General features: G+C 42.0%; 1 protein-coding gene and 1 pseudogene across 1 annotated transcript; both read right to left on the bottom strand.

Moving 5' to 3' along the window:
* Positions 1–1,604: 1,604 nt before the first annotated feature.
* On the bottom strand, positions 1,605–5,749 carry LOC137267593 (E3 ubiquitin-protein ligase TRIM56-like). The gene is made up of 3 exons (XM_067802083.1): positions 5,586–5,749; positions 4,351–4,648; positions 1,605–3,911 (listed from the first exon to the last, which is right to left on the bottom strand). Exons 2-3 carry the CDS (start codon positions 4,646–4,648, stop codon positions 2,287–2,289), a joined length of 1,923 nt encoding a protein of 640 aa, XP_067658184.1. The 5' UTR covers positions 5,586–5,749; the 3' UTR covers positions 1,605–2,286.
* A 7,238-nt stretch (positions 5,750–12,987) lies between these two features.
* LOC137267667 (uncharacterized) lies at positions 12,988–15,113 on the bottom strand (annotated as a pseudogene).
* Positions 15,114–16,768: the final 1,655 nt, after the last annotated feature.

Raw genomic sequence — 16,768 nt, 5'->3', positions numbered from 1 at the left:
CTGTCGGTTGTGTTTTAGTGTGCCTTTTTAAAAATAACTACATATTCTTATTGTTTCAGACTATTCGGATGAACGGACCTTAAGAGCACAACAGTGTGTTTCGCTGTATTTATTTATATTTACAAAATTTAATATGTTTACTTATATTTTGAAATAAACTTTTACTCGCCGATATATTGCTTTGTTGGTCTTCCATCAAACCTACAAAGGAGGTTTAGCCAGTCAAAGACTAACTTTAAGTCTCCGAATTGAATATATTTCACAGGACAAACGGTTCCTAAAGTATAATCATAAGATATATTGAAACGGATCTAAGGGTGCTGTTGTACAAACCAACGTTAGAACTAAGACTACATTAAATCTGTGTTAGGGTATGGAAGCTACGGTCACAATAGCGCTAAGACTACACTAAGTCTATATTAGGGTATGGGAGCTACGGTCACCTTAGCGCTAAGACTACATTAAGTTTGTGCTAAGGTATGGGAGATACGGTCACAATAGCGCTAAGACTACACTATGTCTATGTTAGGGTATGGGAGCTACGGTCACCTTAGCGCTAAGACTACATTAAGTCTATGTTAGGGTATGGGAGCTACGGTCATCTTAGCGCTAAGACTAAATTAAGTCTGTGTTAAGGTATGGGAGATACGGTCACTCTAGCGCTAAGACTACATTAAGTCTATGTTAGGGTATGGGAGCTACGGTCACCTTAGCGCTAAGACTACATTAAGTCTATGTTCAGGTATGGGAGATACGGTCACAATAGCGCTAAGACTACATTAAGTCTATGTTTAAGATATGGGCGCTACGGTCACCCTAGCGCAAAGCGTACATTAAGTCTGTGTTTAAAGTATGGGCGCTACGGTCACCCTAGCGCAAAGGCTACATTAAGTCTGTGTTTAAGGTATGGGCGCTATGGTCACCCGAGCGCAAAGGCTACATTAAGTCTGTGTTTAAGGTATGGGCGCTACGGTCACCCTAGCGTTAACACTACATTAAGTCTGTGTTTAAGGTATGGGCGCTATGGTCACCCGAGCGCAAAGACTACATTAAGTCTGTGTTTAAGGTATGGGCGCTACGGTCACCCGAGCGTTAACACTACATTAAGTCTACGTTAGGTATGAGAGCTACGGTCACCCTAGCGTTAACACTACATTAAGTCTGTGTTTAAGGTATGGGCGCTACGGTCACCCTAGCGTTAACACTACATTAAGTCTACGTTAGGTATGAGAGCTACGGTCACCCTAGCGTTAACACTACATTAAGTCTACGTTAGGTATGAGAGCTACGGTCACCCTAGCGCTGAGACTACCTTATGTCTATGTAAAGAAGAGCGTTGAAGATACAATACCTGCATGCTACATTCTGATCTTAATGTCCTGGGACCAGTTTTTAGACTAAAATTGTGAAATGTTACTCACTGGTGTTCTTCGACGAAGCTTTTTACGAACAAGTATAAGCGTACTCTTTTCTCAAGCCATTAAATGGATTGAACTTCACACCTGCGACCTTCACTTCGGCTGTTCGTTTAAAAAGCGTCACATTCCACAAACGCGGGGATTCAATGACAAGAGAGAGAAAAAAAACACACACATACACACAAAAACACGAAACATACCGTTTTATTTGTTTTCATTCAAACTGCAATATCGACATCGATCGACAGTTCCTTCATCAAGAATAGCTAACTGTACATAGATTACATAGAGTCAAAGTGGAGTGGTTGAAGCTTGCAGTCCGTTGAAAGAAGTCAGTACATGCAGTCCGTTGAAAGAAGTCAGTACATGCAGTCCGTTGAAAGAAGTCAGTACATGCAGTCCGTTGAAAGAAGTCAGTACATGCAGTCCGTTGAAAGAAGTCAGTACATGCAGTCCGTTGAAAGAAGTCAGTACATGCAGTCCGTTGAAAAGTGTCCATGTAGTCTAGTAAAAGTGGCAAAATATGGAGTCCAAATGAGTACTGAAGACATGTCGACCACCTGGTACTGCGGGTAGGTAGTATAGTGGTTACAGCAGTAGCCTGTAACGCCAAAGATTCGATTTCGACTCCTCACATGGAATGTGTGAAGCTCATTTGTGGGGGACAAGAATATTGCTAAAAGCCACTAAAACCTTAGTCAGTCTAGAACACCCAGTCCACGTGACTGTCCAACCTATTTTGCCGTAGTTAGGATATTCGAGACAAGCTCTCTTCCCCACAGTGTCTACAAGGCCCGTCAAGGCTTTCTCCCGCTCCTTGAACACAATCGTCCATTAAATACTGCTCAGAACTTAGCACATTGGTACTTCATGTGAAGCTCAGTTCCATGATCTCGCCGGAGTTACACACGAACAATGAGTCATGTCTATCTACGTACACACCCGAGGGACACGGGATCCCATCCTGTAAGGTGAGAAGATTCCTGACAAACTTCCCCGACTGTGTCAGTTGTATTACTCTGTTCGAGTCAAGATCAGCAAGCAGGATGTCCCCAGTGCTGGTAGTTGTGATCCCGCGAGGCCGCTTGAGTGCCATATCGTCAGTTGGGACGTATCTCCAAACAACATCCCCTTCCGGAGTCATACACGTCACGGACTTCTCCCCCCAGTCAGATACAAGCATGTTGCCTCTGTTGCTGATACTCATGAAGAAGGGGTAGACAAACCTCCCCTTGTTAGTCGAAGCGACTCTTCTCAAAACACGTCCTGCCATATCCAGCACATCAACACACCCATCACCACCTGCTGCTAGGGAGGCTGGATTCAGAACTGCGATGCTGTAGTATCCTTTGCTGGTTGTCATGGTTGAGAAAAGACGCAGGTCAGGATTAACCTCAACTGTTACAATTTGGCAAGCAAGCGGAACTGCCACCATCACCTTGTTCTCCCTCAGCTGCGTTTCGCCACAAGGGGTTCCTCCCAGAGGAAGTTTGCTGTGACAGGATTCATTGCGTCTTCTGTAGAATGCTTTCACGCAATTGTTTTCCCAGTCAGTGACGACAACTGTCTGCACGCCGTCAACAACTACAACTGTGACGTCGCCGAGGCAAGGGTGGTTCTCACTGCTCGAAGTCCCCCCGTCTATCCTGTCAACCAACACCACAGGAGGAAAACACTGACCCTCATCTTCGAATGTGACGTCAATGTTCCCAAGCTGTAGCTCGTCCATGTTGATGAGATCTGGTGTAAACTTAACGTCACCTATTCTTCGTGTGTCCGCTGCTGAGTCTGTGGTTCGGTAATCCCCCGAGTCCTCCCAAGCCTGATACGCGTCATACAGATCCATCTCACAGTCCGACTCCAAGGCCTGGTCAATGAACTCACAATGTTGTCTGTACACCTGTATCTCAATCCCCTCACGTTTCACATCTGCCTGAAACTCCTTACATTCAGCGTCTGTGATTTCCCTGATTTCACGAAGCAGCAGTTTTTCTTTTTGTTTGATTTTTTCCGTAACTTTTTCAACAGAATATTGGACGTCTCGTTCAGCTGCTTCCATTTTTTCTTCAAGACTATTGATCTTTTGTTTCGTTTTCTGTACAACTGTTTCTTTTCCTCCTATTTTCTTCACCATCGTATTTCTCCTTTTTGTCAAGTGGTATTTCATTGTGGCTTTCATTGAGTCGATGGTAAAGACAGACTCACACTTCCTGTGGTACACCACACAGCACGTTGGACACACAGCTTTGCGACAGTCTTTGCAGACAAGACTGAGGGCTTCTGCTGTGTGTTCTGTACACATGACCTTGCGTTTTCTTTTGAAAGTGACCCCCGTGGAGAGATCAACGACCTCATGGTCACGTGACGTAGGGGTTGCGTGGTGAATCTTGACACATCTCTTGCAGAGAGTTACTTCACACTCCTGACACCAAGATGTGCCAGGCATTATCTCCCCTATAGCCATACACAACGTGCATTGCTGTTCAGCCGTATCTGAAATACAATAATGTATCTTAAATCGTTCAGACGTCGGTGTTCCTAACACATGAAATACGTTTAAGGGGTGAGTGAGTTACGTTTTACGCCTCTGTCATCAATACTCCAGCAATACCACAGCGGGGGACACCAGAAATGGACTCCACACATTACACTCATGTCGGGAATCGAACCCGGGTCTTCAGCGTGACAAGCGAATGCTTCAACCACTAGGCTACCCCATTACCTCACTTTCAAAGGAAAAGGTCCAAGTGTATTCAGAATAGTGAGTGAGGATTATTTTATACTACTCGTATCAATATCAACGCGGGGGGTGGGAGGCACCATAGATGTGCTTCAAAACATTGTGGGGAGTCGAACCGGGTCTTCAATGAGACGAACGTTCGCTTTAGCCATAAGGCTACCCTACCGCCCGTGGCAGTCAGAATAAACATACCTCTTTTGTCAGATTCGCATTGTGTGTCAATAAGCCCCTGGATAATGATGCTTGGTTTTATCTGACCCGCCCACTCCTCCACTGGTTGGTTTGGCTGGGGTACCTTGGTGTCTTGTCTACAGAACGCACATGGGATGGTCTTGGACTGTACAGCCTCCGGTCTGGTTTGGATGTACACTGTTACACATTTCCTGCAGAAAGTGTGGTCACATCTCAGTGTACACGGGTCTGTGTACAGTTCCTGGCAAATCACACACGTGAGAAATTCTCGCACTTTCTCGGCTTGTGAAGTCGCCATCTGCAATGAATGAGACACTTCCGGTCATGTTTTTCTACGCTTGCTGACATTGTGAATAAACACCAGATTAGATCTAAGAATGTTGAACTATTTTTAACACAATATACACTTCAAAATATGGATGAAATTGTACTAACGTTCAGTCAAGTGGAACGGTTGACATAGGAGTGAGTATGGGACACCAAATACGGGCTTCATTGTATCCTAAATGAAGCAATTCTAGATTTCTACAGATTTCTTCAGCAACCCATGCTTGTCGCAAGGGGCGACTAACGTGATAGGATGGTCTGGCTCGCAGACCTTGGTGGTACACGTCATCGTATCCCAACATTGCGGAGATCGATGCTCATGATATCAGTCACCTGATTGTCTGATCCAGATTCGAAAATTTGTTGAGAGTGACGTTAAACTACAAACATGTAATCGGCGTCCCAACTGTCATCACAAAATTATAAGCATGGCGGCGAGACGGCATTCATAACTACTCGTCTCTTTCCGTGACCTGCAAGAAGATGCCATCCGACTTGCCGGAATGATACGAGTAGTTACGAATGGGCGAGACGATTGCGAGCTCAACTCAATGCATGGTTGTTGCTGTTTAACACAGTATGGAGCTTTGACGCCGTCTGATTTTAGAGCTTCGCGAACGGGCTAACGCTGTCAGGAGCTTGTTGACACGCCCCTTTTCCTAAACATTTGACAGTTTGCATGTTGTTTCTGAATGAAATAGCGAATTTATGAGCTTGAAAAGAGCACATGGGTGTCTTTCATTTGAATAAGTATTTTTTAAATCAAATCGCTTCAATCTGTAACCTGTATTTGTAACCTAAAATATAAATCATATCACTTCCGGTATATAAGGTAATTATATCATAAGCCGTGGTAGCCTGGTCTGTCTGAAACAACACATTATCTGTTCACGGTTATTTCTTCCTACCTGACATTCAGAGCGCCTGTTGACAAATTGGCGCCGGAAAATATATAATCAGTTGGAGCAGATTGGAGCACGCGTCGCGACTGATGAAAGCAGAAGACACACACAATATTTGACGCACCACTCTCAGCTGATTTGTTATTGAGAAACATCACATTCGGATGCACTCGGCTCATTCCGCAACTTCGTACAACTAAACAAGAGTTGAGAGCCTCCCAATCAATTAAGAAAGTGATGGGCTGATATAAGGGAGATAATCGACTTGTAGCAACCTGGAGTGTAGAGAGCTATGAGGACCTAAGGCTTTAAGTTCTATTCTCATTTTCGAATTTTCATATATATTTATCATCATCCATAATTCATGTAAGTGAATGTGCAAATCATAGAAGCAGTGATACAAATTCACCCATCATACTCCCGTGTTATCATCATAACCTTTGGAACAGCAAATGAAATCATATCAAATTAATCCTTTGCGTTTTGATAGCGCTGTAGAATGAAGATTCGCTGATTTTCAAAAGAGTAGTGACATGTTCTTGTCGCTGCTTCGAAACGGATGATACCGAATTTTGTCGATGGAGATTTGGGGCTTAGGATGGTGTTGCAGCCTGAAGTATACGTAGTGATGTGCAGTATTCAGTATTTTTATATTCTCTGGGATCCAATAGTATTTCAATTGCTAAGGTTGTTGACAGAAATGTTCACTACAATGCAAGTGTGTCTGTCTCACACGCTTAGCGTTTCTTAAAACATTTCTTATATTTCCCCATCACATGTCTGGCAAAAGAAGGCATTAGCTTGAAGGCTAGATTTGACCAAGCAATCACGAATGTGCTTATCAAAACCTTTCCTGGCTGTTTATGACTCAAATATTTGTTTGTCAAAAACTTAAAAAAGGTGATTTGAACCTGGTTTTACCTGCACTACAGTTTCGTTCCGGGAAGTTCTGAAACATTGTTTCTCAAAAGTATCTGAAGACAAATGGTCTACTCCAAATATTTGCGAGAAATATTTATTTATTTTATAACTATCCAAATTCCTTCCGTTCACCCGAAGAATATGGAGTGGATCAAGTTGAGATAAGACTAGTTTTGATGAAACGTTACAAAATACGACGTCAAACCATACTCTGTCACACACATTGGAGGGTATTAATTTTCGGAAAACCTATACGTCAATGAAGAGAAGGAAGAACTGAAAATACCTCATGACATTTGTAAAATTGAGTTTACAGTTGTTGATGATGATGCTATTGTCCAGTACTTTTACTTAATAATTGTGCTTGCCAAGGGACATCATCATAGTGTGAAACATCAAACATGACTAGGCTGTGCTGTCGACCAAGATTGTTATATTTTTTTTTCAATACAATTTTAAGATTTAAAAAAATAGGTTCTGTTGTTTAAGTGTAGTGGGGAGTTATTGGTAACTATAGATTTCGAGCATTGTCATCAGTAGTGTTGGCAATATTCTGTCTAAATCAGTCCCGTTAAGAGTACATGTAATCAGTTCACAAACCGCACAGCTACACCTGGAATATTGCTGCGTCTGGCGTCTAACAACAAACACAAACAAACAAAACTCCAGTCGTCAATACACCGTCATCAACTGCAAAATGGACTTCCGGTGACCTTTACCTACCGGAAGTGTCTCCCTAGCACCTGCCGTCACACAAACACTTGCTGTGCCACTTTGTTGCTGATGAAAATGGGATCAATGGTTTAATGGCGCTTAACAAAATCAGGCTAGTTCTTGGCCGCTTGTAATAAGATCTATTGTAATAAGATCTATTATCAGCTTTTGTCTGCGGTCTGTTGTGTCAAGTGTTGATATATATACTGACGGGAAAAAATACGGGATCGTATGAAAGGACAAGTGTTTCTTAATTTTTTTCCAAGCTTTGTATTGCATAACTTAAGGGAACAATGGGGAACAGTTGTGGTTTCATGCGATCCCATATTTTCCCCACAGTATATTTATGTTGCCAAATATAGTCAAAACACCTTCTCCAGTATTAAGTAATAATTATTTTGTTAATTTGTAGTATTTTTATCGCCTCCTCACTGAGGCGTGTCTTTATTCCACGATCTAGTCGTGCTAATATATTGTTAATAATATTTAGAAAGATGTACTCCATTTGGAGTAGTGAATGATTGAGTTTAGTTTTACACCGACCTCATCAACAAGATCCAGTTACATGATGGCGTTCTGTAAATAATCGAGTCTGGACGGGAAAATCCACTGATCAGCAGCATGAGCATCGACCTGTGCAAGTGGGAACCGATGAGGTGTCAATCAAGTCAGCGAGCCAGACCACCTGATCCCGTTAGTCGCCTTTGGAGTCACTCGTCACAAATCATTGAAATGACTTCCGGGCTTGTAGTTTCGACAGCCTTAACAGTAAGCTTAACTCCTGAGGTAAGACGAACAAGTGGTCCCTGATCAAATGTCAATTTGATAAAGACAGGTAACTGGGTGCAACTGAACATGCTCTTTCTATAAAGATTTCAAAGTGCCTCATGCGACATGACGTACCGGTATTCTGTGCATGTGTTGTTGAAACGGTGCTACATCAGGACTACATCATTCACCACGAATAGGTTCGAATTTCTATGTTCTGACTGTATTATGAATAGTTATATTATGAACTGTTGTACCATGAACAGTGGTTATACTGTGAACAGTTGCATTATGAACAGTTGCATTGGGAAGAGTTACACTGGGAACAACTGTGTTATGAACAGATGTATTGGGAACAGTTGTATTATGGACAGTTGGATTGGGAACAACTGTGTTATGAACAGTTGGATTGTGAACAACTGTATCATGAACAGTTGGATCGTGAACAGTTGTATTGTGAACAGTTGCATTGTGAACAGTTGGGTTGTGAACAACTGTGTTATGAACAGTTGGATTGTGAACACCTGTATTATGAACAGTTGGATCGTGAACAGTTGTATTGTGAACAGTTGCATTGTGAACAGTTGCATTGTGAACAGTTGGATTGTGAACAGCTGTATTATGAACAGTTGCATTGTGAACAGTTGCATTGTGAACAATTATTTTGTGAACAGTTGGATTGTGAACCGTTGGATTGTGAACAGTTACATTATGAACAGTTGTATAGTGAACAGTTATATCAGGAACACGTTCTTTATGAACAGATACATTGTGAACAGCTGTACGATGAACAGTTGTGTCATAGCTTTCTTTTACTACTTATTTTCTCGTTAGGAACTACATCGTTTACTTAATCTAGTTTAAAACACTTCTAAAGTAAAATCCGGGTTGACATTGCACTACCTGACCACCACATACAAGACATTATATATTTCACGTATGTGGCTAACTACACTTTCATGACATTTTCACGCCCCCAGGGAAACACGTGTCTTAACCTTACATCATAAAGTCGACACACATGGTCGGTCTGACTGTGCGCTAAGGGTTAGTTAGGCAACATAACAAGCTACTTTAACGTAATTCGTACATAATAACACAACCATCCAGGGTAACCATCGATATAACCCTGACAACCTGGAATGTTGTGATATAACAGCAGGAGGCTTGAGTTGTATATATACGGCGGTCGGCGAAGGCTACTTCACTCTGCCTTCGCCAAATAAACTCAGCAGCCCTCTCTGTTGTTTAAGGTAAGACATTTCTTATTATTTAACTTATTTGATCTTTCTCATCTAAACATGTTACGTGAAAGTTAGGAACAGTCTTCGTTATCGTAGCCTTAAATCTGAATGACAATATCCACTCTTGCGACTGTACATATCTGTACATACGTTTTTAATGTGTTAGGGCACTGTCTGTACGGCAACATCCCAACTATGAGTATGCGTACCAATGTCAAAAACTACAATGTTACCACATTCAGAGACGCATACTCATAATGCCGGTTTGCCTGCAGACACGTGCCAATAAAAACGAGTTGTATTAAAGTCTTAAAGTAATTACTAAATTTACTAAACATATTATTACTGTATTTTACACATGCCATTGTTTACAAAGTACATTCTCATAATGATTAAATAATGAGTGCACGCTATTTAATGATTATTGTGAATATATATACTGCCTCTGTATACTGCCTCTGTAGACTACCTCTGTATAACCTCTGTATACTGCCTCTGTATACTACCTCTGTATACTACCTCTGTATGCTGCCTCTGTATACTACCCCTGCATACCACTGTATAACCTCTGTATACTGCCTCTGTATACTACCTCTGTATATTGCCTCTGTATACTGCCTCTGTATGCTGCCAAATGAACTCACAACTCAGCAGAGTCTTCTATGTTGTTTAAGGTGCCCGCCAGTCTTGACCGTCCTACCGTTGCTAATTTCCCCAACTATAGCAACACACAACAGAGCCCTACAACAACGCTACGTCAACTGGTGAGAGGATCCGTCCTGGACCAGGTCAATGACTGGCAGAATACCAGAAAACTACAAAGAGTGGCTCCGAAATTACCAAGGTGAGTTCAATGGTGAACTTTCCAATATCCCCACGATACAAAAACCATTAGAATCTAAAGTAACATCATCATCAACGGCAGTTTATAAATCATCTACAACAACAACAACTGCATTATCGGCCACGGCAGGAACAACAGCTACTACTTCAAACACCTCGAATGTGTCGGCACCAGCGTCAACATCAGCCATGTCCCATCTACAATTGCCACGCTATGCTGGAACACAAGGCGCCACTACATGGTGGGCAGACTTTGAATCATGGACAAAGCTGCAACAAACTTGCCAGATGCTTCCATTCCTTCTTGAAGGCCCAGCAAAACACTGGCACCAGTCACTGTTGGACGAGCACAAGTCCGACCTGAAGGGAAGTGAAGCTAGCCTTTCTGGAACGGTTCGGCAGGTCAGGTCATTTTGACCTGACAGTTTTGTCTATGAGTCAGAAAACAACAGAGACGGTAGAAAATTATCTCAGCAGGGTGCAAGAGGCCACAATGCAAGCAGGCATCCCTACCAAACTATTGGTAGTCATCACAGTCAACGGACTTCTACCATCACTAGAGCAGTTGGTGTTTAACAAGGAGCCCAAATCCATGGAAGAAGTCCGCCACCATGCCCAGCTCGCAGAGAAGGCAAATGAAAGTATCATAGCCTCTCAAGTGAACCTCGTCGATCAAGTTGACAAGTTGTCTGGTCTTGTGAAGTCGCTCTTGGAAGTCAGACGGGAACAGACAGTAGCTACAACAACTCCTGCTCCTATGTCAGCACAAAGGAAGAGATCACACCGGCACCTGAACTATCAGCTATACCAGGTTGACGTAGCGTTGTTGTAGGGCTGCGTTGTGTGTTGCTTCAGCTGTGTGTTGGCCATTCTAGAGAAAGACTTGGAAAGAAGTAATCAGTGACAGTGATTATGAATATAAGAAGGGGCACTGGTGGTCCAGTAAGAAGGGCACAGGGAAAGTGTAAAAATAGGGATGGTAACACAGTCAGTACCGGTGGTGATGTCCAAGACTAGACAGTCGTTGTTTAATTATGAGGATGATAATGACAAGACAGAACAGAACTGATATTAAACCTAAGAGGATCGAAACATGATATTCCGTTATGGTACAATCATAGTGTCTGGTTTTGACATTGTAGTTACGAATTGTTTGTAATCAAAAGAAAGTAATGAATGGAATGGTTTGACTTTAGTAACAAAAGCTAGAATAGTAGATATAGAACGTAATTTAATGAACATCCAAATAACGAGTATGACAGATATAGATGACATGACAGTGCTGCCGATGGCAATCAGACCATTCGTGTCAGGCCACGAACTAGGGATGCTGATCCCCCCATCGAGTAAAAGTTCTGCAAGGTTTTGAAAGACAGTTTCATCTTTCTTGGCCCTGTCGGCCATTCTTTTGAGACTCAGGTGATCCTGATTGTCTTGTGCCAAGAAGTGACAGAAGTAATGAGAGTAAAGACGAAATGTAGGAACATTAGTGATGGAGCTCGAGGTGGCCCGTTTAAAGGTTTTGTCACCTGCAATGGCGGAAAGGAAATTTTCATCAAAGAAATGTTGATGAAGTACAAGATTGACAGGTCGTAAGCGGGACAGATGAGTCGTACTATTGGTGCAAGAGCTGAAGGATGCGGGGAAGAAGATGGTTTCTGTTGATACGTACAAGAACATGGGGATTTTAGAAGGCAGAAGGAACAGCCTGTAATCGTCCGTTGTGTTGAAGGACAAGTTAAGGATAGGTTAGGTCTACGATACACTAAGACAGTTGAATGGTCAATCTCGGGTAGAGTAGGAGGGTGAAGTTTTGTTACGTAGCGGAAGTCACAGAGCTGTTTGACTTGTGCTCTGTTGTTTTGGAAAAGGGCGAGTTCACAGGATGGGACATTAACAGGCGTTAAAGAGATCCTGAATGGGCAGTGAAGAATGTTGCGCCCTTCGCAGGTAGAGATCTGATATTTACAGGCATCTGTCTGAAAGAGTGACATAATATTGCTTATCTTCACTGATAGCAAAGTAACAGATAATAATTGGGTCGAATGGAATGATATCTCGTTAACCGGAACAGGAAGACAGATAATTCTATAAAGATGCAATGGTTTGCCATGGGAAGAAAGCGGAAATCTGATAGAGATGGTGCTGTGCACGTGTATGTATAAACTGACCTTGATAGAAGTAGAAAGTTGGGACGCTTAGCTGAAAGAAGGTTCGAGAGATGACGAATAGTTTGGTGGAGAGTTTCTTCAGAAATTAGGAGAGGGGACAAGCGATTGCTAACCAAACTGAGAACACCCACTTTTAGTTCTTCTAGTTGGTGGTCAATAGCGAATGCCTTCTCTTTTCAGTCTATAAGAAGTGCCGATAACGCAACAAAAGATGACTTTAAGTCATTAATATCTCTGTTAAGATAGCACCATGGTTTGTTTTAGTTGCTTTCATGGCATTATGGAAGCGAGAGTTAAAGACATATAAGAAGACAGATGTTTGGCATGTTGTTGTAAACTATTTGATACTAAATTTTCATGACTGACAAGTGCATTGATATGGTTAGCAAGAATGTTTACGTCCTTTGTGGTTCCTGTTCCAAACAACGTTTTGGAAAAGCTTCCAACAAAATTAAACAATTCATGCTTTGACCTTGAACGGGCATGTCGTTTAGAAGATGGTATCACACTAAACAAAAGCTTCCAACAAAATTATACAATTCATGCTTTGACCTTGAACGGGCATGTCGTTTAGAAGATGGTATCACACTAAACAAAAACTTCCTGGTGGCGTCAAGTTTCGCCATACACCTAGTTTTGACAGCATTCAGATGTGTCTGGATCTGTCGTATCAATGAACAAGTTACGTTTCCAGAATGGCATCCCTGCATAAGTGGAAGTAACGGCTAGCAAGGGATGTTAATCTGGTTAGTATGAACCCAATGATCTGTTGAAAAATGCGCTGGAAGATGTGGTTGGAAGACCACCCCATAATTTAGTTGCTGGATGGGCTTGATGACACCGTTGTTATGTAGAGCAGAAGGCCTATTGTAGATGCAAGAACAAAATGTTCGACACTCGCATCAGAGTTTATTACATTCATATTCAGTTACAGTAGATCCTTGACGTTGACTGATAGATGGATGCTTGAATAATACATCAGATACATCAGGATAGACGGTTCAGGGACACGCAAAAATCTTTTCAGCTCTGATGAGGTTCAAAAACCTATAATGTAAGCAAACACAATTCCATAATCTTTGCTCAATGCACTTCAAACTTATTTACTTTAGGCATTAACAAACTTTACAGTGTGTATTGAAATTGTACACAGACATTTGGTTGAATATACATTTGAACAGCATTTGATTAAACTTATCAAAAATTGTTTACCAGTAATTATATATATAATTCATTATTACTACAACTAATATAGGAATAAAGGTAGAAGTGATATGAGTTCAAAGTAAGTTACATTTGTTCCCTAACATGCTGTAATTAGCAGACAGTGAAGTGAGCAACTTTCCCGCATGGTGGTCAGGCACAGACTGAAGTGCATGCTTTTTTTGACCATGTGCTACCTTAGGGATGTCATGTGATAAACAAGTGCTGGAATGGAGGCTAATTTAAACACATTATGAACATGAGCTAAATTAGTTACAAAAGTTTTGGCTGGTGCAAGTAGGGTTTGAACCTCTAATTTTAGAATTACAAATTCACAGCCATAACCATTAGACCAACGAGTAAAGATGTTTGAATTTGAAGTTTTAGTAAACTTAAGTTTAAGATGAAGTTTAAACTTTAAACAATGTTAACACATAAAATTAATGGAATATTGAAACATGTAATCTTACATTTACACCTATGAAAAGTTGACCCAGGCACATACCTTTGGGAGAAATAGCAATGAAGTAGAAGCAGGGTGTGAAAAGGTAAAGCAATGATGTGATCAGAATCATTAACAACCTTGGCTATCCCTACATTCTCACTCGGACTGACAATCATTCTCACACATGTATGCTAAGGTAACACAGTTTAATAGTTACTGGAAATAGCGATGTTTAGACCTACGCTTTCTACCTGCTTGATTTTTCCTAATAAAGAAATCTTGTTTCAAACCCTGACCACGATTTTCTTCGGGTTCCCAAGTTGGGGTTTCGTAGTTGCGCCATTAGATACAATAGTGGCGTTTAGCATCTATCAGTTGCCTTTCAGAACTTTCTGAACTTGATATCTTTGACCTGGTGTCTCTTGTGATGAAGACGATGATGTGCTTGGCACAGGTGATGGTGGATGTTGATGAGACGTGGTTGATTGCGAAGAGGGTACGTTGTGTGATGACGGCGCATGTTGTGAATGATTAGTTAACAGAGGAATCAATTGATCCTGTGATGACTGACTAGCTAGTCGAGGTCCTTGTGTAGAGGACCTGCAGACATCAGAGCCTGTGGGGACCTGTGCATTATCCTTCGACCTGTGGAAGGAGCACAGCCTGGCTCAGGGGTCGTTGTTGAGTCTTGATTTGTGCCTGACTGACTTGAGGCGTTTGGCATGTCTGCCCGAATTAGGGTGTCTGATAATGGTTGCTGAGGGCCGTCATTACGTCTTAAAATGAATGGTTTGAGCCTGTTAGCATGTACCATCGACTTATGTTCCATGTTATCAGAACATCGATGAAGCTTGTAGGTGTGATTGGGTCCAATTGCCGAGATACAGAATGGACCTTTCCATAGTTTGGCCGGTTTAGGCGAAAGACCTTTTGGCAGAGCTGGACTGTGCAGATACACTTGTTGGCCTAGTGAAAGGTTTGGCTCTTGTGACTTCGAGTGTTAGTATGCCTTGTTTATTTCTTGACTTGTCTCCATGTTCTCTCGAGCAATTGCTGTGGCAACTTTGAGATTCTCGAGTAGATGTTTCAAGTGCGTGTCTGCATCTTTACCAAGTGATGGTTTGGGCAGTAGTGAGATATCGAATGGCAAATGCATTTCTCTACCAAAGAGGAGATAGTGAGGCGAGTAACTGGTGGACTGACTTGGTGTGTTCCTCATTGCCATAAGTACACATGGGAGTATGTCAGTCCACTTCGTCTGGTTAGGCTTGCAGTATGCTTTCAGTACTTGAGCAATAGTGCTATTACGCCTTTCTACCATTCCATTAGTCCGTGGATGATAGGAGATTGTGTAATGGTGTCGGACCTCGAAGATCTTACAGATAGCATTGACCAATTATGAGGTAAACTGGCGTCCTCTGTCTGTGAGCAATGTTCGTGGTGCACCATACCGTGTAAAGACCTCATTGAAGAGATTTAGCAACTTCAACAGCATCCTGAGTTTTTAGTGGAAAGGCTTCTATCCACCGTGAAAATGAATCAATGGCAAAAAGTTTATATTTGTGTCCTTCTTTGGTCATAGGAAGGGGTCCAAGAATGTCCACATGAAGTCTTGAGAAGTTGTCCTTGGGATCGGCATCATTGGAGTCGGTTTGGAATGGGTGAATCGTTTGGACTTTTGGCATGCTTCACGGGACTTGATGTAGTCTTCTATTTCCTGGTACACTCCAGGCAAGTAATATTTTGTCATGATGGCTTGACGTGTCGAGTCATTACCAAAATGACATCCACCTGCTTTGGAATAATGGTATGCATATTAGAGTTTCTTTCTGTCTGCTTATGGTACTGCAAGTTGTGTTACAGTTGGTGGTCGGTTGGTTCCCTGTCTTATACGTTTCGGTAGGAAGAAATGATAGACCATTGATTTGAGACGGTGAGTAGTTTTCTGTCTTATACGTTTCGGTAGGAAGAAATGATAGACCATTGATTTGAGACGGTGAGTAGTTTTCTGGTATCTCACCTTTTGGAAAGTAATCAATGATAAGTCGGAGGTCACTTGAATTTCTTTGCCTCTCAACTAGGTCATTGTCGGGAATGTCTGTGTCGACATATTGCACGCATGGACCTGCTCGAGGAGGCTCTTAGTGATACGAAAAGTAAACAGAATGATGTTGTGACTCTGGTCTGTCTGGATGATTGAGTTCCTTTTCAAGATCAATAGAGGAATTAGAAAGAGAGGAGGTACTTCAGACATGACCACTTCAGCATAGGAAGGTCTTATGGAAGTAGTTGATGGTGGAGAAGGTTTAGTGACAGTTACTGGAGGATATGGAAACTCATCAGTAACAGGTGCTGTGAGCTGTTCAGGGTATGGAATTCTTGATAGAGCATATGCATTGGTGTTTGCCGTACCTGCTCGATGTTCTATCTAAAAGTCATACTCTTGTAGCGTGATTGACCATCTGGCAAGGCGACCTGATTCTACTTTAATATCTTTTAGCCATTTCAGAGCATGATCATCAGTGGTGACTTTGAACTTCCTAAAAGGCAGATATACACGGAAGATTTTGATGCCTTCTAGGACAGCCAAGTTGGGTGATGCCCCACTTCTTTTCAGAAGCATGCAGGGCGCGACCTCCATAGCAAATAACGTTTCCATTGCCTGAAGCATCTCGTTGTCCAAGAATGTATCCTAGAGCTGTTGTCGAAGCATCTGTTGTAAGGATAAAAGGTTGTTCTGGATCTGGATATGCTAAGATAGGGGCTGATGTTAAGGATTTTCTTAGATGGGCAAAGGCTAATTGGAAGGAAGCGTCCTTTTGGAGGAGATTATACAAAGGGGCTGCCATTTTTTAAAATGTTGGAACAAATTTTCGGTAA

The sequence above is a fragment of the Haliotis asinina genome, chromosome 16, assembly GCF_037392515.1.
Source record: "Haliotis asinina isolate JCU_RB_2024 chromosome 16, JCU_Hal_asi_v2, whole genome shotgun sequence".
Classification (NCBI taxonomy): Eukaryota; Metazoa; Mollusca; class Gastropoda; order Lepetellida; family Haliotidae; genus Haliotis; species Haliotis asinina.
The sequence above is the reverse complement of the archived record's forward strand: the minus strand, read 5'-3'. Positions and strand labels throughout refer to the sequence as shown.

What these genes read in the sequence shown, in the direction of transcription:
- LOC137267593 (XM_067802083.1), bottom strand. Translation starts at nt 4,648, where the DNA reads ATGGCGACTTCACAAGCCGAGAAAGTGCGAGAATTTCTCACGTGTGTG. An exon ending in ATGCGAATCTGACAAAAGAG is followed by an intron (nt 3,912 to 4,350) that starts GTATGTTTATTC and finishes ATTGTATTTCAG; the next exon opens with ATACGGCTGAACAGCAATGC.